This window comes from Carcharodon carcharias, chromosome 11 (assembly GCF_017639515.1).
Source record: "Carcharodon carcharias isolate sCarCar2 chromosome 11, sCarCar2.pri, whole genome shotgun sequence".
NCBI classification, from domain to species: domain Eukaryota; kingdom Metazoa; phylum Chordata; class Chondrichthyes; order Lamniformes; family Lamnidae; genus Carcharodon; species Carcharodon carcharias.
This window is the reverse complement of record NC_054477.1, coordinates 20620663-20643047: the sequence shown is the minus strand read 5'-3', so window position 1 is coordinate 20643047 and position 22385 is coordinate 20620663. Positions and strand designations below refer to the sequence as shown.

At 43.3% G+C, this 22385-nt stretch overlaps 1 protein-coding gene across 1 annotated transcript; it reads right to left on the bottom strand.

Moving 5' to 3' along the window:
* On the bottom strand, positions 1–17494 carry LOC121284354 (P2Y purinoceptor 8-like). Its single transcript, XM_041199769.1, has 4 exons — positions 17454–17494; positions 17283–17345; positions 15703–15773; positions 1–1597 (listed from the first exon to the last, which is right to left on the bottom strand). Exon 4 carries the CDS (start codon positions 1543–1545, stop codon positions 553–555), a length of 993 nt encoding a protein of 330 aa, XP_041055703.1. The 5' UTR covers positions 1546–1597; positions 15703–15773; positions 17283–17345; positions 17454–17494; the 3' UTR covers positions 1–552.
* Between the last annotated feature and the right edge of the window lie 4891 nt (positions 17495–22385).

Sequence of the window (22385 nt, the reverse complement as noted above, 5' to 3'; positions counted from 1 at the left end):
TGATGGTACAGCTCTCCTTGATGATGTACTCACACCCTAGAATGGGACAAAGCCTTCAGAATCAGAGGTACTAAACTAGCCAAGTTAATACCTGCACTAGCCAATAAAATAAGTTAATGTTAGTTTCTTTCTGGTGCTTTACTAATGTTTAGAACATGTGAGCCTATTCTTCGCCCAAGTATCCATTCTACATGTATGAACTTGGATAGTAAACGTTGGTAGATTATTCTTTATGGAGTCCAGGTCCAAATTTAGTCCTATCCACACAGTAGGGGGTGGTGGGGAGCTCTCTGAGAGATGCCGTTGAACAAAGAGCCAGGAATAAAAATCCTACCTAATCTTTCCCTCCTTTATCCTTGAAGCTGAATACAGTTATAGTACAATGGATAGAACATCTCAATCGAGATGAACCAATTGAATATTGACCTAGTCTTCATGCCCCATGCCATTACAGGTGGGTTTGACCTATAGGTCATCAGGGAGATCTTTGGTTTTTTTGGGGAGGGTTTTCCTGAATGTTGGATTTGGCCGCGTATATCGCCAATCTTTTTACTAACTCCGAAAGGAGACCGATTTTGTCTGAATCTCTGTTGGGCTCCTTTGACCATATGACTGCCTCTGACCTATAAAACGGTGAAAAAGTTTTTGGAATTCTGTTGAAGCGAAACAAAAAACAAATGGGTTGAGACAACTGTTCAAACAGCTTAGTGACAAGGTCAACTTGTATGCTGTGTAGCACCCTGTGTTGTACCGAATTCTTCGTATAATGTGAATTAAGAGAATGATGTTGTTGGGTGCAAAGCATGTAACAAAAACCAAGAGCACGATAGCGGCTAAATAAACAGCTCTTCTTTTGCGCTCACTGTGTGCCGTCTGAGAAGCTTGGGACAGCTTTAGTATTACTAGCGTGTAACATATGACAGTAATAGTAAATGGGATCAGGAAGAGGAGCACAAATAGGGTGAAGAGGAACAATCCCCATGTTTTCATGTTGGGAAGCATGTCTCTTTTAAGAACATCAAAGCAAGTCGTTATGTTGAGCTGCTTAACTTCAAACGTTAAATCACTGTATTCCAAGGGTAATAAAACAATTATTAAAATCGTCCATATCCCAAAACAGATAATCATAGCATGCCATCTTTTCCGCCCTTTCGAGTACCAAATTGGGTATGCCACCCCAACATAGCGCTCAATGCTGATGCAAGTCATTGTCAAAATGGAGCAATACATGTTGGCATAAAACAAGGTGGTAAGGAATGTACAGAGATTCTTGCCAAAGACCCAGTCACAGTGGTTCAAGTGATATGCAATCTGAAAGGGGAGAAAAAAGGCAAGCAAGATGTCTGTGATGGTCAGGTTGATCATGAAGATGACTAAAGGAGTCTTTGGCCGTGTGTGGAAGCAAAGCAGCCAGAGGGAGATGCCATTGCCAGGCAGACTGATGAGGATGACTGCTAAGTAAATGGCGGGAAGGGCGATTCCGATCGCATTGCTGGTCAGCATCTCCAGGGTCTCATTGTCCAAGCTTGTTGTGTTGGTTTTCATGTTGACATCACCATGTGTCTCACTGGCCACTTGAGGAATCTTAATGGGCTATCTTTGAAATGGAGTGAGTAAAAGGTGAGTTAATTTTACTAAGAAACTGAATACAAAGTTAACTGCACTTACAACCAACAGTTATGTTCAATAAGAACATGTGCATCGATAGATCAAGTCCAGTTACTAAGGTGCTGATTGATAGATTTGTTCCTACAAACAGACTAACCTTCAGTAACTAGTCCAAATCACCATTCTTCAGTATAAGTCTAGGGAGTTGTCAGGATGTTGGGGGGTATCATAACCAAATGGTATAGTTGCTTAACATTTGCATGTGCGCTTTTCTATAGGAGAACCAGGGGCCTATGAGGAGGAATTGAATCCTTTGCAGACTTTCACCTTGGTGCAATCTTCAACATCCCAATGGTGACCTGATCTAGGTCCACTTAATCCAGTGTAGAACAGGGATCAGAGCTGGGACTTTCCCAGTCTACATGTCTGAGTTGCACAGAGGATAATATGCCTGCTAATGGAGAATTGGGTAAGTTGCCTAGTAAATTAATTTTAATGATCCTACCATTTTTTAAACCAATTTCTCATATAAACTTACAAAATTGTCATTGCTTATGCTTAGCCCTTGATGTTTTATAATTTCTTTCTCTCTCTTCTTAGCACTGCTGTCTGGTCTCCTACATTCTGCCCTCCATAAACTTGAGACAATCCAAAACTCTGCTGTCCGTGGTGTAACTTGTATCAAGTTCCGTTCACCTCTCACCCTGTGCTTGTTGACCTGCACTGGCTGCTCAATTTTAAAATTTCTACCCTTGTTTTCAATCCCTCTCTATTTCTGTAACCTCCTCCAGCCCTACAACCCTCTGTGATATCTAAGCTCCTCTAATTCTGGCCTCTTCAGCACCCCTAGTTTTAATTGTTGCACCATTGCCATTTGTCTTCAGCTCCTGAGCCCTAGGCCAGGATTTTCTGGCCCCATCACGGGTGGGACCCACTGCGGGTGAGGCAGTGCCTCAGCCAGAAGCCCATTGACTTGCAGCAGGACCGGGCGGGTGCAGAAAATCCCACCCCTAAGCTCTAGAATTCCCTTGCTAAGCCTCTTCAACTTTATATCTCTCTTTCTTTTGCGATGTCCCTTAAAAGCTACCACTTTGACTAAGCATCCATCTGCCCTAATATTTTCTTATGTGGCTCAGGAGCTTTCCTGTGAAGCTCTTTGGGAAATTTTATTACATTAAAGTGCTATATAATTAGAAGTTGTTGCCACTCTGGGACATGTGTCATACTCCTGATCAAAGGTGGGAAAGCAGCTGACCTATCCTGGTGCCTCTTGCTATTGACACTTCTGAACTAGTAACTAGGACATGCACACCAGTATCTCAAGGTGACTGCTTGACACTCCAATTCCTGTTATCACTCTAGATGATACCAAATTGAATGTCAGCATCAAGGGATGCCATCAGAAAAGGAAATTATGAAGAAAATATTTAAATAAATGCAAAACACTGCAGATTCTGGAAATCTGAAATAAGAACAGAAAATGCTGGAAAAACTCAGCAGGTCTTGCAGCATCCATGGAGATAAAAACAGAGTTAATGTTTTGAGTGCTTATGAGTCTCCTTCAGATGAAGAGTCATATGGACCTGAAGAGGAGAATTTTCACATCGGCGTGCTGGGGTGGGCCTGGCACCCTGACGTATGTGTGATGATGTTGGGCGGGTGTCCCGAAGTCACTGTGCGTCATTCAGATCTTTCGTTTGGTGGGCGCGCCTGCCGAACTGTCAAAGGCCTGTTAGTATCATTAATAAACCAATTGAAGTAATTATCAATGTTGCTTGTCCAACCTTAAGGTTGGCAGGCAGGCGAAGAGCCCAAGCGGCCTTAGTGTTTTTCAGGAAACCTCACCCATGGGCGGGATGAGGTCTCCTGGAGGGTTTATTAAATCAATAATATTTTTTTCACAATTCATAAACATGTCCCAGCTCATGTGACACTGTCGCATGAGGAGTCATGTCCAAATCATTTTTATATGTCTTCATTAAAAGCTTTCAATCTGAACTTAATCTCCCTGAGGCAGCTCCATGCCTCCGAAGGAGTGCAGGCCCCGACAGTCCCTCCTCCCCCCACCCGCACAGGTAGCACTGAGCACTACCAGGTGTGCGTCACGCTGGGTGGGGCTTTAATTGGCCCGCCCATGTAAAACGGCAGTGTGCAGCCAATCACAGGCAGCAATCGGCTCCACACCCGCCTGGGCCCGCTCCAACCAGCTCCAGAATTCCCTTGCTAAGCCTCTTCAACTTTATACCCCTCTTTCTTCTTTTACGATGTCCCTTAAAAGCTACCTCTTTGACTAAGCTTTCAACCATCTGCCCAAATATTATCTTGTGAGCCTCAGGAGCTTTCCTGTGAAGCTCTTTGGGAAGTTTAATTACATTAAAGTGCTATATAATTAGAAGTTGTTGCCACTCTGGGACATGTGTCATACCCCTGATCAAAGGTAGAAAGCAGCAGAAAATTCTGCCCGAAGTGTTAACTCTGTTCTTCTCTCCACGGATGCTGCCAGACCTGCTGAGTTTTTCCAGCATTTTCTGTTTTTATTTATGAAAATATTTAACTACTTTTTATTCAAGATGCCAAGATTAAAAGCAACAGAGCAATAATAAGAACAGTGCTAAGCCATTCCGACTCTCGAATCTATTCTGCCTTTCAGTGAGATCATGATGGTCATGCTTACATTAAGCTGTCTTGTGAAATAATGATGGAACTGTTTTGTACATTTCCTTTCCTTTTTAAAGACTAAGTTCCTGACAGTTAGAAGCTGTTGCTTTATTGGGAATGACTTTCCTAAGGCAGATTTCACCAACGTTCTTACAGATATAACTGATTGCGATGCCAACAGGAGGCTCTGTGTCATTGTTGAAATCTGTTCTACTGAATGGCACACTGCACTTGACAGCAGATTCATTTGACGGCAGAACAGGGACACATATAGGTTTACTTTCTTTGGAATACACCTATTTTGGCTCCTCAGCAGATACATTTCCCGCGCTATTTAAATTCAGTTGGTTAAAATCTCTTTTGTTTTACTCCCATTGTTGTTCAAATTTCATTACCTCTACCAAAACATGCCAATGGCAAACACAGCTGTGCACAATGACACAAATACATAAGCAGACAATGTCAGCATGATGCCTGGGGTTTGAATCAGGCTGACTTGGCAATATAACTTTACATCCTGTCTACTTTAATGATTGTTTCCTGGTATGGTAAGTGATCAGTCATCTAACAACCCTAGCAGATGCGAGGTTCATCTCCTTTTGGTTTTCTGATCAACACCAAGGATTTTGTGTTGGCTGCAAGAGATTATTATTTTTTGTAAAGCACCTGGATAGCATTAAATGTCGCTGGCCTCTGACAAACAACAGCTGCAATTTAATTCACTTTGTCAAACAAAGGAACTACAAGCAATAAAAAGGGAATCAGATCGCCAATTAAAAATGAAATAGAAGTACAGGGGAGTGGGACTTATTGGTAGATCTTTCAGGAAACTGGTGCAGGCTGGACAGACCCTTGTGCACTGTATGATGCCATGACTCTATGACAGAGATGGCTTTGAAATCTTACATTGTTTTTAAGTGTGGGCCAGGACCATTCGCAGGCACTGCCTGTGATGGTATCCCAGTACCGCCCGCAAATGTTAGGCCAAATGCAGGTAAACTAGAAAGTTGGGGGTGGGGGGGTGTGCGGGGGGTAAAACTCCAAGAAGTATGACTAATGGGAAACAAAGCAGCAGGTTAGCGTGTTGGGTGGGGTGGAGAGCGGGTTGGGGGGGGGTGTTGTTGTTGGGTGGTGGTGGTGGATTCAACTTCATGGAAAATTATGAAAATTCTGAAAAGAAAGGGGAGCCCAGGAGAGGCTATTAAAGTCTCCAGAACACAAAATAGGTCAGAGTGTTTGGAAAGGGCTAGGAATCTAACTTCAAGCACATCAGATAAAGGGACGGCAATGAGAAAGGGAACAGGAAATGCAGGACTGAAGGTGTTGTATCTGAATGCACACAGTATAAGAAATAAGGTAAATGAGCTTGTGGCACAGATTGAAATTGGCAGGTATGATGTGGTGGGCTTCACGGAGACATGGCTGCAAGGGGATCAGGACTGGGTGCTAAATATCCAAGGATATACATCCTATCGAAAAGATAGGCAGGTTGGCAGAGGGGGTGGGGTTGCTTTGTTAGTAAGAAATGAAATTAAATCGATAGCAAGAAATGACATTGGGTCAGATGATGTAAAATCTGTGTGAGTACAGTTGAGGAACCGCAAAGGTCAAAAAAACCATAAAGGGAGTTATGTACAGGCCTCCGAACAGTAGTCAGGATGCGGGGCACAAGACACACCAGGAGATAGAAAAGGCGTGTAAGAAAGGCAACGTTACAGTGATCATGGGGGATTTCAATATGCAGGTAGACTGGGAAAATCAGGTTGGTAGTGGATCCCAAGAAAAGGAATTTGTGGAATGTCTACGAGATGGCTTTTTGGAGCAGCTTGTGGTGGAGCCCACTAGGGAACCGGCAATTCTAGATTTAGTGATGTGTAATGAGGCAGATTTGATAAGGGAGCTTAAGGTGAAGGAACTCTTAGGAGGAAGTGACCATAATATGATAGAATTTACCCTGCAATTTGAGAGAAAAAAGCTGGAATCAGATGTAACGGTATGACAGTTGAATAAAGGCAACTACAGAGGCATGAGGGAGGAGCTGGCCAGAATTGACTGGGAGATGAGCCTAGCAGGAAAGACAGTGGAACAGCAATGGCATGAGTTTCTGGGAGTAATTTGGGAGACACAGCAAAAATTCATCCCTAGGAAGAAGAAGCATACTAAAGGAAGGACAAGGCAACCATGGCTGACAAGAGAAGTCAGGGACAGCATAAAAGCTAAAGAGAAAGCATACAATGCGGTGAAGAGCAGTGAGAAACCAGGGGATTGGGAAGCCTACAAAGACCAACAGAGGACAACTAAAAAAGAAATAAAGAGGGAGAAGATTAAATATGAGGGTAAACTAGCCAGTAATATAAAAGAAGATTGCAAGAGATTTTGTAGATATATAAAGGGTAAGAGAGAGGCAAAAGTGGACATTGGACCGCTGGAAAATGACGCTGGAGAAGTAGTAGTGGGGAACAAAGAAATGGCTGAGGAACTAAATAGGTACTTTGCGTCAGTCTTCACAGTGGAAGACATGAGTGACATCCCCAAAGTTCAAGAGAGTCGGGGGGCAGAGGTGAATATGATGGCCATTACCAAGGACAAGGTGCTAGGAAAACTGAAAGGTCTGAAGGTGGATAAATCACCTGGACTAGATGGATTACACCCCAGAGTTCTGAAGGAGATAGCTGAAGAGATAGTAGAGGCGTTAGTGGTGATCTTTCAGGAATCACTGGAGTCAGGAAGGGTCCAAGAGGACTGGAAAATCGCTAATGTAACCCCCTTGTTTAAGAAAGGAGTGAGGCAAAAGACGGGAAATTACAGGCCGATTAGCCTGACCGCGGTCATTGTTAAGAGTCTAGAGTCCATTATTAAGGATGAGATTTCAGAATACTTGGAAGTGCATTGTAAAATTGGGCAAAGTCAGCATAGTTTCATCAAGGAGAGGTCATGCCTGACAAATCTGTTAGAATTCTTTGAGGAGGTAAGGAGTAGGTTAGACAAAGGAGAGCCAACGGATGTTATCTACTTGGACTTCCAGAAGGCCTTTGACATGGTGCCGCACAGGAGGCTGCTCAGTAAGATAAGAGCCCATGGTGTTAGAGGCAAGGTACTAGCATGGATAGAAGATTGGCTGTCTGGCAGGAGGCAGAGAGTGGGGGTTAAGGGGCTCCTTCTCAGGATGGTGGCCGGTGACTGGTGGAGTTCCGCAGGGATCGGTGTTGAGGCCACAACTTTTCACCTTATACATTAATGATCTAGATGAAGGAACTGAGGGTATCCTGGCTAAGTTTGCAGATGATACAAAGATAGGTGGAGGGACAGGTAGTATTGAGGAGGCAGGGAGGTTACAGAAGGATTTGGACAGGTTAGGAGAATGGGCAAAGAAGTGGCAGATGGAATACAATGTGGGGAAGTGTGAGGTCATGCACTTTGGTAGGAAGAATAGAGGCATAGACTATTTTCTAAATGGGGAGAGAATTCAGAAATCTGGAGTGCAAAAGGACTTGGGAGTCCTAGTCCAGGATTCTCTTAAGGTTAACTTGCATGTTGAGTCAGTAGTTAGGAAGGCAAATGCAATGTTGGCATTTATTTTGAGAGGACTAGAATATAAAAGCAGGGATGTGCTGCTGCGGTTTTAAAAGGCTCTGGTCAGATCACATTTAGAATATTATGAGCAATTTTGGGCCCCATATCTCAGGAAGGATGTGCTGGCCTTGCAGAGGTTCCAGAGGAGGTTCACGAGAACGATCCCAGGAATGAAAGGCTTAACATATGAGGAACGTTTGAGGACTATAGGTCTATACTCGATGGAGTTTAGAAGGATGAGGGTGTATCTAATTGAAACTTACTGAATACTGAAAGGCCTGGATAGAGCGGACGTGGGGAAGATGTTTCCATTAGTAGGAGAGACTAGGACCGGACGCCACAGCCTCGGAGTAAAGGGAAGACCTTTTAGAACAGAGATGAGGAGAAACTTTTTTAGCCAGAGAGTGATGAATCTATGGAATTCATTGCCCAGGAGGCTGTGGAGGCCAGGTCATTGAGTGCATTTAAGACTGAGATAGATAGGTTCTTGATTGGTAAGGGGATCAAAGGTTACGGGGAGAAGGTGGGAGAATGGGGTTGAGAAACTTATCAGCTATGATTGAATGACGGAGCAGACTCGATGGGCTGAATGGCCTAATTTCTGCTCCTATGTCTTATAGTCTTATGGTAAATGGGGTTAGGTAGGTAGTTAGGTGTTTCTCACGTGTTGGGGCAGACTCGATGGGCAGAAGGGCCTCTTCTGCACTGTGTGGTTTTGTGATTCTGTGATCTTCCCAGAGTAATAAGAGGCAGCCTCCAGGAGCCCTGTTCAAGTCAGCATAGTGTGCACAGGCAAGCAGGCCAATCAGAGCGCCAGAAGCAGTGTGCAGCCGGTCACCCTACCAGGAGTTGTGGGCTCAGTGGTATAACTGGGTGGTGACGGGAGTGCCTCAAGATACAGCCACCTCCTGAAGGCTTCCAAAATTGGTTAAAATAAAAGTGGGGTTGGGTAGATGGCCTAACCCTCAATTTCAGAAATTCCCCTCCCTCCCACCCCCAAAGCCTTCTCCGTGAGGCTGATAAGATTTAGCCCTGTGTTTCCACTTGTTAGTGAGTTCAGAACAGGGGAGCATACCCATACATAGCCAGTAATAGATCAAATAAAGAATTTAGGAAGAATTTTCTTATACAGGGAAAATGCAGAAGTTGCTGCCATGGAGTGGTCGTCGGAGATGGAACTGATATATTTAAAGGAATGTGTGGGAGAATACACTTGGAACAGGGTGAGAAGATGTCATTAGTGTGAGAAGAAGCTCATGTGGGATATAAACAAGGGCAATGAGAAGTTGGACTGAATGGCTGGTTTCTGAGCTGCAGATTTGATATAATTTTGAGAATAACACTTTAGATCCCTGCCAATGATGGCATTAGACTATTGAAAATAGACCTGAAAGCAGTTTCATGATAAGTATTAAGAGTTTTGCTCAAGTAATGGTCTGAGATTGAGCATGAGCTACATTTAGTACGACTGTTCAAACTAGTGAAAATAAATTCTTACTCAAGTATATGCCCAATTCCCTTTTGAATATTACTACTAAATCTACATTAAGCATCCTTTTAGACAGTGCATTCCAGGCCATAATGACCCACAGAGTACACACAAAGGCACTATGTACATACAGACGTACATACGAAGTAGGAGCAGGAGTAGGCCACTCGGTCCCATGAACTTGCTCCATCATTCAATGAGATCATGGCTGATCTGATTGTAACCTCAACCCTACATTCCTGCCTACCCCTGATAACCTTTCACCCCCTTGTTTATCTAGAATCTATCTAGCTCTGCCTTAAAAATATTCAAAGACTCTGCTTCCACCACCTTTACAGGAAGAGAGTTCCAAAGACTCACAACCCTCTGAGAAAAAAATTCACCTCATCTCAGTCTGAAGTAAGTGATCCCTTATTTTTAAACAGTGACCCCTAGTCTAGATTCTTCCACAAGAGGAAACATCCTCTCCACATCCACCCTGTCAAGACCCCACAGGATCTTAAAGGTTTCAATTGAGTCGCCTCTTACTCTTCTAAATTCCAGTGGATACAAGCCTAACCTGTCCAACATTTCCTCATAATTAGTCTAGTAAACCTTTTCTGAACTGCTCCTAATGCATTTACATCTATTCTTTAAATAAAGAGACCAGTACTGTACACACTGCTCCAGATGTGGTCTCGCCAGTGACCTGTATAACTGAAGCATAATCTCCCTACTTTTGTTACCAATTCCCCTCACAATAAATGATAACATTCTATTAGCTTTCCTAATTACCTGCTGCATCTGCACACTAACCTTTTGTGATTCATGCGCTAGGACAACCAGATCCCTCTGAATCTCAGAGCTCTGCAATCTCTCACCATTTAGATAATAAGCTTCCTTTGTACTCTTCCTGCCGAAATGAATGATTTTACATTTGCCCACATTATACTCCATTTGCCAGACCTTTGCCTACTCCCTTAACCTATCTATGTCACTTTATAGCCTCCTTACATCCTTTCCACATTTACTTTCCTACCTAGCTTTGTGTCGTCCGAAATTTAGCCACCATTCCTTCGGTCCCTTCATCCAAGTCATTTATATAAATTGTAAAAAATTGAGGGCCCAGCACTGATCCCTGTGACACATCACTTGTCACATCCTGCCAGCCAGAAGAAGATCCATTTATGCCAACTCTCTGCTTTCTGTTAGCTATTAGTTGTCTTCTATCCATGTCAATTTGTTACCCCATACACCATGAGATCATAATTTTTGCAATAACTTTTGATGTAGCATTTTATCAAATGCCTTTTGGAAATCTAGGTATGGTACATCCACTAGTTCTCCCTTATCCACAGCACTGTGACTCCTTGAAAGGACTCCAATAAATTGGTTAAAACATGATTTCCCTTTTCCAAAACCATGTTGACTCTGCCTGATTGCCTTGACTTTTTCTAAGCGCTGGGATGAGTGCAGCTCGACACCGTCCTGGACAAAGCAGCTTGCTTGATCGGCATCCCATCCACCATCTTGAACACTCACTCCCTCTACCACTGGTGTACCATGCCTGCATGGTGCACCACCTGCAAGATGCACTGCAACAATCACCATGGTTGCTATGACAGCACCTCCTAAACCCATGGCCCCCTACCCTCTAGAAGGACAACAGGAGAAGGCACATGGGAACACCACCATCTGCAAGTTCCCCTTCAAGTTATACACCATCCTGACTTGTAATTGTATCACCATTCTTTCATTACGAGGTCAAAATGCTGGAACTCCCTCCCTAACAGCACTGTGTTACTGTAACTTCACCACACGGACAGCAGCAGCTCAAGGGACTTCTCAAAGGCAATGATTTTTTTTATTCGTCTCTGAGATGTGGGCATCGCTGGCTAGGCCAGCATTTATTGCCTGTCCATAATTGCCCTTGCTCAGAGAGCATTTCAGAGTCGACCACATCGCTGTGGGTCTGGAGTCACATGTAGGCCAGGCCAAGTAAGGACAGCACATTTCCTTCCCTAAAGGGCATTAGTGAACCAGATGGGTTTTTAACAACAATGTGCAATTGTTTCGTGGTCACCACCAGACTTTTAATTTCATTTATTGATGGGCAATAAATGTTGGCCTTGCCAGCGATGCCCAGATCCCACAAAGGAATTTTAAAAATTGAACTACAGTAATTTATACTCTTTATAGCTTTTAACAATTTATTCATCTGTATTCAATGGGCTTCATTTCTAATTCTAATTCAGACCCCAACTTGTCTACAATATTTAGCATAAAACGCAGACTGTAAGAGTGCTATTCTATAGGAGATCTTTTAGATGAGACATTAAACCAAAAACTGCCACTACATTCTTCAAAAAACTGCAGGGGATTTCTCAATGGTATCTTGAACAATATTTATCTCCCAATCAACAGAGCAAAAAAAGGGTATCGGCTTATCCTATCATCGCTGAAGGTTGGACCTTTCTCTGCACATATATAGTTGTCACATTCTTTCAATAGTGACTACATTTAAAAAAGAAGTACTTAGTTAGCTGTAAATTACGTTGGGATGTCCTGAGCTGTGCCTCCACCTACCTGAAAATTTAAATGGGGAACAGTGACATCGGGAGTTCCACAGCTGGTGGAATTCAAACTCAGGTAATAAAATCTGGAATTATAAAGCTTGTCTCAGTAATGGTGACCATGAAACTATCATCAATTGTCATAAAAGCCCAGCTAGTTTACTAACGTCCTTTAGGGAAGGAACTCTGCCACCCTGAAGAAGAGTTATACGGACTTGAAATGCTAACTCTGTCTATCTCTCCACAGATGCTGTCAGGCCTGCTGAGTTTTTCCAGCAATTTTTGTTTTTGTTTCAGATTTCCAGCAATATTTTGCTTTTATACTCTGCTATCCTTACCTGGTATGTCTTACATGTGACTCCAGAGCTACAGCAGTCTGGTTGGCTCATAACTGTCCCCTGAAATAGTTTAGCAAGTCATTCAGTTCAAGGGCATTTAGGAATGGGCAACAAATGCTGGCCCTACAAGCAATGCTCAGATCCCAGGAATGCATTAAAAAATGACAAAGTGCTGAAAATGCTCAGCAGGTTGGGCAGCATCTGTAGAAAGAGAAAGATTTATGGTCCTGATATTATGGAGAGATGGAGAGGGAGCAGGAACGATTTTTAGTGGCTGAGAAGCACAAATATTAAACAAGAAAAGCTATGGTTCTAATTCTGATCCTGGGGGAGCTTGACTGCATAAATCTTTCCAGTTGGAACAGCGTCTGTTTATCTCTACACTGCACCTTTTAACCAATGCATACCCAAGCTACAACTGTCCCTTTGATTCTGAGTGCTTCTGTTGTTTAAAGAAGTCTGTTATGTGGCACTTTATCAAGTGTCTCTTGAAAGCCCATATCTAGAAAATACACTGCACTACCTTCACCAATCCTCGCTGCTACTTTATCAAAGAACTTAGCCACAATTCACCTTTAACAAATTCATGCTATACTGTCCCTTATTGACCTGTGCTTCAAGCGAGAAATAATTTTAGCCTTGATAATGGCCTCTGGTAGTTTTTCTTTTCTCATCTCTGACATTAAACTGATTGACCAGTAGATACCAGGTTTATCCCTAACACCTTGTCGAACATCAGCAATCCTCCGGCATCACTCCCATATCAAAGGAGGATTGAAAGATTATGGTTACAGATTCTGTTATCTATACGCTTGCTTTCCTCAGTAACCTAGGATGCATCCCATTTAGACTGGGTGGCTTATCAACTTTGAATGATGCTTAATTATTAAAAAGAATCCCTGCATTCATATGGATACTTTAAAGTACATCACAGCAAATGAGGCACTTTGGAAGCATAGTATTACACTCCCTGTAGAGACAGGTAACTTTTAAAAAGAGATCCAAACTTCCTAACTGAAAGAATGATACACCCACGACAAGATTTTCCATTTTAAAACATTTACTGTAACAAAACACTAAAAAGCACTTTTGACTAAACATTATTTTCTTTTTCTAGGTAACTTATACTTTAAACTACAAAAACAATCATTGCCCTTTTATTCTTATTGCATATTGCATTCTCCATAGAATTACAGTCCTTATAGCCAATAGTTCACAGTTGCTCTCAGCTGCAAATTGTCTCCTGTATGCTAATTTCACTGAATAGTAACTTCAAGTAATCATCTCAGGTGTTTTCCTCAGTTTTCAAAGAGTTTATTAAATATATTGCCAGCAGTAAAGCCTGTTCCAATGATTCTTCTTTCCCCTGACTATGCCAGCACTAATTTTCTGGAATCCTTAGAAAGCAGCAGTGTGCGTCTCTTCGACTAGAGGCTGTTTCCCTCACATATTTGGCTGAGGTAGCATGCAAAGCTAAACAGTCTTTCTCGTGGCTGTACGCAAAAACTGCTGTCTGCCTGAGTTTCATTAATTTGTAGGGAAGCCTGTAACCTAATCTCAAAAAATGACTTGCTCTAGCCCCTTCCCCATGGCAATGTGAAACACAATAACCTTGCATTCAGATAGAAATGCTAATTAGCTCTCCTTAACCCCAACTTTCTTTCATCTTAAAAGAAAGTGGACAGTTTACAGCATAACCATTTACAACCTAATGCCTTCAACAGCTTGCTAGGACTTTGGGAGACTCAAAGTTTACTCATTATAAACTTGGAGACTGCTGCCATTATCTGTAAGCATAAATACATTGCATCTCCTTCTCAGTAAAAACAACCAAAGCCTTCCTTTGATCTCTAAAATTCAAACCACCCTAGCTCACTGTTAGGCAGACTTTAGAGTAGATCACACAACCTCCCCCACAACCTTTATTTACCCTAAATTTAAAGTTACAGTCTCAAAATACAACAGTCTTATAAAACTCATAATGGTAACAATAGGCATTGTTGCAATGTATAATCAGCGGCCAATATTACCTTGATATTTGTGTTCAAGCTTGAACTTATGTTCACATTCTGAATGCAGAACTTTGTAACTCAGAGGCAACCGTGCTACAACTGAGCCATAGCAGACACTTCTTTCTATCTATTTTATCCTATTCAATGTGTCTAATCCCCAATAGTCTTTGCAATATTTACTTCATCCTCTTTTCGTGAAGATGGATGCAAAGTAATTATACAGTATCTCTGCTTCCACATGAGGGGGTTTCCTCTTTTGTCCCTATTTGATCCCAATGTTCCTTTATCATCCTTCCACTTTCTTTAAATTGATCAAAAGATTATTGGACTCCCTTTTTATTTCACCTCACAATCTTTTCTCATACTCTGTCTTTGCTCTTCTTATACTTATACATTTCCTTTAGCACCCTTTGTATTCTGCCCGGTTTTTGAGTGTATTCTGTACCCTAAATTTGTCAAAATTTTTTTTTTTCTGTTTTATTTGAACCTTTATTTCCTTCATCAAGCAGATGCTCCAGTTTTGGATGCCCCATCTTTAATCCTTATGGGAACATGTTTGGTTTGTATCCAAGCACTGCCTTGCAGGTCTGCCATTGCTCATTTCTGTTTCCCCACACACTGTCTGTTTCCAGTCCAACTGTGCTAAATCTCTTTTCAAATCATTATAAGTGTCTCTCTTTCAGTTGGACATTTTCACCTTTGATCTTTCTTTCTATAACTACTTTAGGACTAATTATGTTATGCTCACGATTGTCCAGACGCTCTTGCCCTAAAACACACTTCACTTGCTCTATTTCATTCCCCAGAGCGAGATCCAGCATTGTTTCTTTCGTTACTTGGTTAGAAACATATGGAGTAAGAGTGTTTTCCTGTACATATTTTACAAACTCTTCACCCTCCTTGCCCTATATATGTTTCATTTACCAGTCTATGCTGGGCAAATTAGTCCCCGTTTCCTATTTCTCTATGATTTAATTCCCACAGCTGACCTTGTTTAAGCATGTTCAAGCCCATGTAACGGTTACTGTATCACAAAACAACCCCATGTCACAACCTGTACCTGAAGCTTATTGACTGTATTTGTAGCACAGCTCACATTGGTGTGTATGCATTCCAGCACCATGCTACAACTTGTCTGCCCTTTTTCCAGTCACCGAATTCCTGCTCCTTCTATACTAATCTTTATTCTGTTGCTATTTGTCTTCCTAGCTTGATAGACTGGGTAAGCAACACCTCATCCCTGTTTTCAAATCCCTCCAGGACTTTACCCTTCTTTATCTTTCTCACCTCCTACAGCCCTACAATTCCATCCCCACCTCCAATTCTGGCCTCACACGCATCCTTGATTTTCATCACCCCCTTCTTTGGTAGCTGTGCTTCCAGCTGGCTTGGCCCTGAGCTCTGGAATTCCTTCCTTAACACTCTTTGTCTCTCATTTCCTCTCCTCCTTTCAGTTGCTCCTTAAAACCTACCTCTTTGTTTAAGCTTTTGGTCATGTGTCCTAATATCTTCCTGTGAGGCTTGAATTAGTTTGATAAGGCACCTATCGGGGAGAGGGGGCTGTTAAAATAGTTTACCACATTAAAGACACTTCGTAAATGCAAGTTCTAGTTGTTGTTGATAATAGAATTACATCAAATTCTACAGTACAGTAACAGGTCGTGTGACCAACAGATATTTGTTGAAATTTGTGTGCCATACGTACTTCCTCCCACCTTATGTCATCTCATCTTACCAACACGCCATTCTATCCTTATCAGTCTCATGTACATATCTCATTTTCCCTTGAATATATCTACACTAATCACCTCAACCACCCTATGTGCTCGCGAGTGCCACATTCTGCTAGCCTTTGAGTGAAGTCAGTTCTCCTGAATTTCTTACTGGATTTATTATATTGTCTCATATTAATGGACGTTAATAGAATGTTTCATATCAGTTTTAAATATAATTAAGCTTTATAGCTTTGGACCCCGAGCAAGTAGAAATATTTTCTCCATGTCTACCTTACCAAGCTCCTTCATAATTTTAAATGCCTTTATCAGGTTGCTTTGCAATCTTCTCTTATCTAAAGAAATGAGTGCCAGCCTGTCAACCTTTCCTAAAAATTATATCCCCTTCATTCTGGCATAACTTTTGTTAATCTTTTTAGCACTTTCTCTAATGCCCCTACAGCCTTTTTGTAATGCAGAGACCAGCACTTTGCACAGAACTCAAAGTTAGATCTAAGTAAGATATACAGCTACCTGGAAACATTCAAACAAAATATATTCTAATCTATCATTTGTTCGTAGAAAAGCAAAATATTGCTGATGCTCTAATTCTGGAAATCAGGTGAAAAGTTACCGATCTGAAATGTGAGCTCTGTTTCCCTCTCCAAAGATGTTGCCTGCCATGCTGAATATTTCCAGCTTTTCTGTTTTTTATGTCACAGAATCATAGAATGGTTATAGCACAGAAGGAGGCTATTCGGCCTGCTGAGCTCTTGGCAAGAGCAATTTAGCCAGCCCCACTTCCCTGACATTTCCCTGTAGCCCGACAATACTTTTCCCCCCTTAGGTGTTTATCCGATTAGCCTTTGAAATGCACGATTGAAACTACCTCCCTCAGGCGGTGAAAGTGCTTCCTGCACCTGAATGGCCTGACACTAATATTGCGATTGAACTTCGTGTACTGCATTCCCACAGAGGAAATAATTTCACTCCATCTAGCCAATCAATTCCTTTAATCATTTTAAACATCTCAATTAAATAACCCCTTAATCTTCTATACTTGAGAGAATAAACTAGTCTATGTAACCTGCGTCTATATAATTTAACTCATTAAGCTGCAGTCTCCTTGTTCACAGTGGGTAATCTGTTATAGACTATCATTTACATGCTTTTCCATTCTTTGCGGGTACTTATCACTCAAGTTCATTATAAAAATATGGACTGAATGCCATCAAGTTGTCATCAAATTGTAAATCACCTTTCGATTTAATGGACCTTTCACAGAACAAAGTAGGCAGTTACAAACGATTTGTAATTTAAAAAAAATATTATTTTAATACCTTTCTATTTGTCTTTGTGCATCTCTGGCTGCTGTTGTTAATTCATTCGCACAGGATTTAATTCTAAGAAATGTTAGAAAGAGTCCAGTCAGTTCCCAGATAAATTTAAAAGGCGAGTAATTATTAAAACCATGCATTTCGCGATTATAGAAGAATCATTTTGCTGCTTACCTGAAGAGGCAGTTTGCTAATTACATCTACTGTTTGGAACAAGGAAAACACAAGACGGAGCAGACAAAGCACAGGAAATGACAATGCAAGCCACACAACTTTCCTCGTTGTGAACCAGTGTACAATGATCCAGCCAACTGTAGCCCATTGCAGAGCAGTCAGCACTTAATCACTTACTTCAAGAAAAACATTATGCTTACCTCTAAAAATTACATTTGCACTAATGAAAAGGTCATACCAGCTATGAAGGTCCAGTGTGGGAGGTGGAGTCAAATAGCTCTGAAGATGATCACTGGGCTCATTGTTCCTGTACCAGCTCTGTGAGGGCAGATCCTTCTGCTCTTTGGCAATGAACGTGAGTCAGGACTCTTTCCAAGTCCCAACCCTGCTCTTCCTTCCGCTAGCCTGCCCGAGAGATCTTCCTGGAGATGACCTGAGGGTCCATCTAATTAAAGATGGTGGATGAGGCCCTGAGGCTGTCCAATCAGGGTGCCTGCAGCCTTGGAGGATGGCAGCCCCATCGTTCGTGTAGGAAGCTGCCATGGTTGGAGACGGAACATGGGTCCACTTCCATCTTGAGGTGAAGGAGTTTGGATCATTTAAGAAAAACTCAGGCCCCAGCTGTGATGATGGCCAAAAGCATCAGCTGTGACTCGCTGATGGTCACGTCTTGAATGGGGGGATGACCATAGGAGACTGAGGGGGGCCCCACTCCAAGTCAGCCACCAGCAAGCCTCCTCCAGGCACCTGCCAGTATTTGCCCTCAGCACAGATCCTGTTCACCACCAGGAAGATCTCAGAATCATGGCAAATCAATCCATGAATAGACATTCAATTATACAGATTGGCTACCCACTGCTGCTGGATGGGTTAGCCTCTGCCAGTGTTCACCCACCTCCAGCAAGATTGCTCAGGGATGGGAATGCATCAGTCTCGATGTGTATTGCTCAGTAATTTTTCCGTCTTGATGTCCTCACCACCCCTCTGCCCCGCAAGGCTTGGATGAGTTTGTCCAATAACAACTATTAAATAGTCCCTCACTCTTACTCTTACCCCATAGCCCCATAGGTTCCCTACAATTCCCTTTTGAAAGCTACTTATTGAATCTGCTTCCACTGCCCTTTCAAGTAGGGATTCCAGGTTATGACAACTCGCTGCATTTAAAAAATTCTCCTCATCTCCGGATTTGTCAGCTATCTTAACTGTCTGTCCTCTGATGACACTGACTCTACTGCCAGTGGCAACAGCTCCTCATTGTACATTTCGTTATGTGATCCTCTCAGCTGAATTTTCATCCTGAGGTGGAGGTGGGTTTGGCAGGGGGCGTCTCGGCAATTTCTCACTGTTGGCCGTTGTGTGGCTCTGGTGGCATGTTCCTGCCTCCAGTGTGTTTCCAGAGGAGGCAGCTGCTGGGTGGTCATCAGAAGCCAGTTAGGCCAATCAGGGTGTCAATCGAGGGCACCCTTCACACACTGTTTGGATTTTCCAGATGGCACTTGTGCTGCCTCCCTTGAGGTGGCTGGATCTCATAGTTGGAATGGCGGAGGTCTCCTGTGGCAGGCCTTGGTAGGGGGTGTGGCGGGGGGGTGGGGGGTGGGAGAGCGGTGTGGGGGATTGTAGGGGTGATGGGGCTGGGGGAATGTGGTGCAGGAGGTATATGGGGGTGAGGTCAGAGGCATATCCTGAAAGATAGCCCAGGATGAACATGCTGGGTTGCGAGGCCCACAGCCACAGACATAGCCACAGCCACAGGACATCCTGTGGAGGAGATCCTTGTCTTCAGTGATGGCCTGATAACTGTGGTCACAGTATATTTTGTTCAATCTACAAATATTTAGAGAGCACCTCCATCTTGAGGTGTCCTCTCTCTCTCCTTCAGCTGTGCCCACCTTTCCTGGAAGGGCAACCAGTCACCCACACCCATTGGCCTTCCCAGCTGCTGAGCCAGAAATCAGCCTGGCATTCGAATCAAAACCCTGGAATGAAAAGTCAGCCCTTTATCTCTAACTGGGGACCTGTCTCACCTGAAAGACGTCATCTCTGGCACAGGAACAGAAGCAGGCCATTGAACTGATCAAGCCGATTCTGCCATTCAATCAGATCATGGGTGAGCTATTAGTGAATTGTGCTTACTCAATTGATTCATGTTCATCATTTCCTTATCCAATAAAAATATATTAATCTTAGCTTTGAATTTTTTGAGTGATCCAGCAGCCATAATCTTTGAATGACCAAGTTTCAGAACTCCACCACCCTTTGTGTGAAAATGTGCTTCCTGATTTCAGTATGATTTGCTCTTATTTTAAGATTATGCTCACAATATTTGGATTCACCAATCAGAAAAAATATTTCCTCTGTATATATCTTATTGTAAACATTTACCATTTTAAGCGCCACAGTTAAATCATCCCTTTCTAATCTCAAGGGAATGCAAGCCAAGTTTATGCAACCTGTCCTCACAATTTAACTCTTTAACATTCGTGCCATTCAAGTGCCAGGCAATGACCATCTCCAATAAGAGACACACTAACCACCTCCCCTTGACATCCAATGGCATTGTCATCGCTGAATCCCGCACTATCAACACTCTGGGGGTTACCATTGATTAGGAACTGAACTGGACTAGCCACATAAACACATAAACAAGAGCAGGTCAGAGGCTGGAAATTCTGAGGTGAGTAACTCACCTCCTGATTCCCCTAAGCCTGTCCAGCATCTATAAGACACAAATCAGGAATTTGATGGAATGCACTCCGCTTGCCTGGATGAGTGCGGCTCCAATAATGTTTAAGAAGCTCGACACCATCCTGGTCAAAGCAGCCCTCTTATTGGCACTGCATCCACTACGTTAAACATTCACACCCTCTTCAGCCGACACACAGTGACAGCAGTGTATACTGCCTACAAGATGCAGTGCAGCAACACACCAAAGCTCCTTTGATAGCATCTTTCAAACCCACAACCTCTGCCACCTAGAAGGACAAGGGCAGCAGGGAACCCCACCACTTAGAAGTTCCCCTCCAAGCCACACATCGTCCTGACTTGGAAATATATTGCCCCACTGTCACTGGATCAAAATCCTGTAGCTCCCTTCCAAACAGCACTATGGGCGTACCTACCCCACATGGACCGCAGTGTTTAAGAATATGACTCACCACCACCTTCTCAAGGGCAATTAGGGATGGGCAACAATGTGAAGTGAAGTGTGAAACAAATGGGGAGACACTGGAGCTAGAATGGAGAGTAAAATGGGGCGGAGTGTGAAAATTGAAAGCAACCATGGGGCGGAGTGTGAAAATGGAAAGCAACCCAAACACATGAACTTCCTGCCTGGCAGTTTGGTTCAAACTGGCATCAATAACACTGTTGGTAAAGGTCTACATTTGAATACATAAACGTATAATTTCATCTTCTTATCATTCATTCTATAAAGTGAATTCTGAGGCTGGGATTTTCCGTGCCTGCTGGCATCGGGCGTGTTCGCTGGCACGAGCGGACAATATGGCGCGATCAGTTTCAAAACGGCCTGAAACCAGTTCGCGATCATCAGCTCACCCACTGATGGCGGGCCGTGTTCTGTGCCACTGGACGTCGAGAACCTCATTGTAATGCATCATTATTAGGCCTGCCCGCTGGAATTGTCCCCCCACCGCTGGATCATCTGCCCATGTTGGTGGGAAATCATGCTGCTGTAGAACACATCTTGACAACTGTAACGTGCAGAAGTCAGGACTTACCCGCCAGGACTTTGCACACATCGTGGACATCCGAGGATGAGAAGATGCTGGGGCCCAACACCAACTGCATACTGGACGAATGTCTATGGCACGCTGGGTGAGTTCTCATGGACATGTGTCTGCTGCTAATAAGTGCACGGAAGTTGGATAGTCACCATTGATGCTCGCAATGGGTGATGGTTGAGGAGATGGGAGAGGAAGGGCTAGGATTGGCTGGAAGAGGAAGAGGTGTCGGTGGGGGTGACGTTGGGAGGGGAGAAATGAAGTTATCAGGACGGGGTGAGGTTGGGAGGGGGGAATAAAGGTGTCAGGATGGGATGAGGTTGGGAGTGGGGGAATGAATGTGCCAGGATGGGGTGAGGTTGGGAGGGGGGATGATGGTTTTGGGGGGCTGGTGGGGAGGTTGGGAGGGGAGAGGGAGAATGGGAGGAGGAGGGGGTCGGGGGGTGGGAGAAGATAACAACTGGGGATGTAGACGTAAGGACGGGGTGGAAGGTGCAAGGGAAGGAGTGCGGAGAGTGGAGGGTGTCGGGCGGGGGGCAGGAAGGTCTGTGGAGAGGGAAGGGAGTACGGGTGGAGGAAGAAGAAGAAGTAAGAGTGGAGGAAGGATGGAGGACAAGGGCAGCAGGCACATGGGAACACCACCACCTGGAAGTTCCCCTCCAAGTCACTCGCCATCCTGACTTGGAAATATATCGCCGTTCCTTCACTGAGATGTGTGCGCTTGGGTGGACTTTACATATGATGCCCGGTATGATGAAGCGGCAAGCTGATTGGCGGGCGGGTGAATGAGAGCCTGCCTGGCATTGAAATGGTGTGTTTCCCGGGCATGCATAAATAATGTGGCGAGATTGAGACAATATGAAAATCTGCCATCATGGTCAGTGGGTAAAATGTCATTTAACCTGCCCGCTACCATACTTAGTACAAATCTGGGATGATTAAATGTTTCATGACATTTGCTGTGTTTACGGCCTGGGGTTTCTCACACTTTTGTAAAAAATAATCTGGGCCTCTATATTTCTGTTGGTGAGAAGATTTCTATTGTTAGATTTAATTTCTCATGTGAAAGATTCAGCTTCTGAACTGTGAACATTTACTGGGAACAACATGTGCATGATCTTAGTGGTGGGCAGTTGCAACAGTGATGAGAGCACATCTTGAATGAATTTTACTGTTTCACTGACTCAAACCA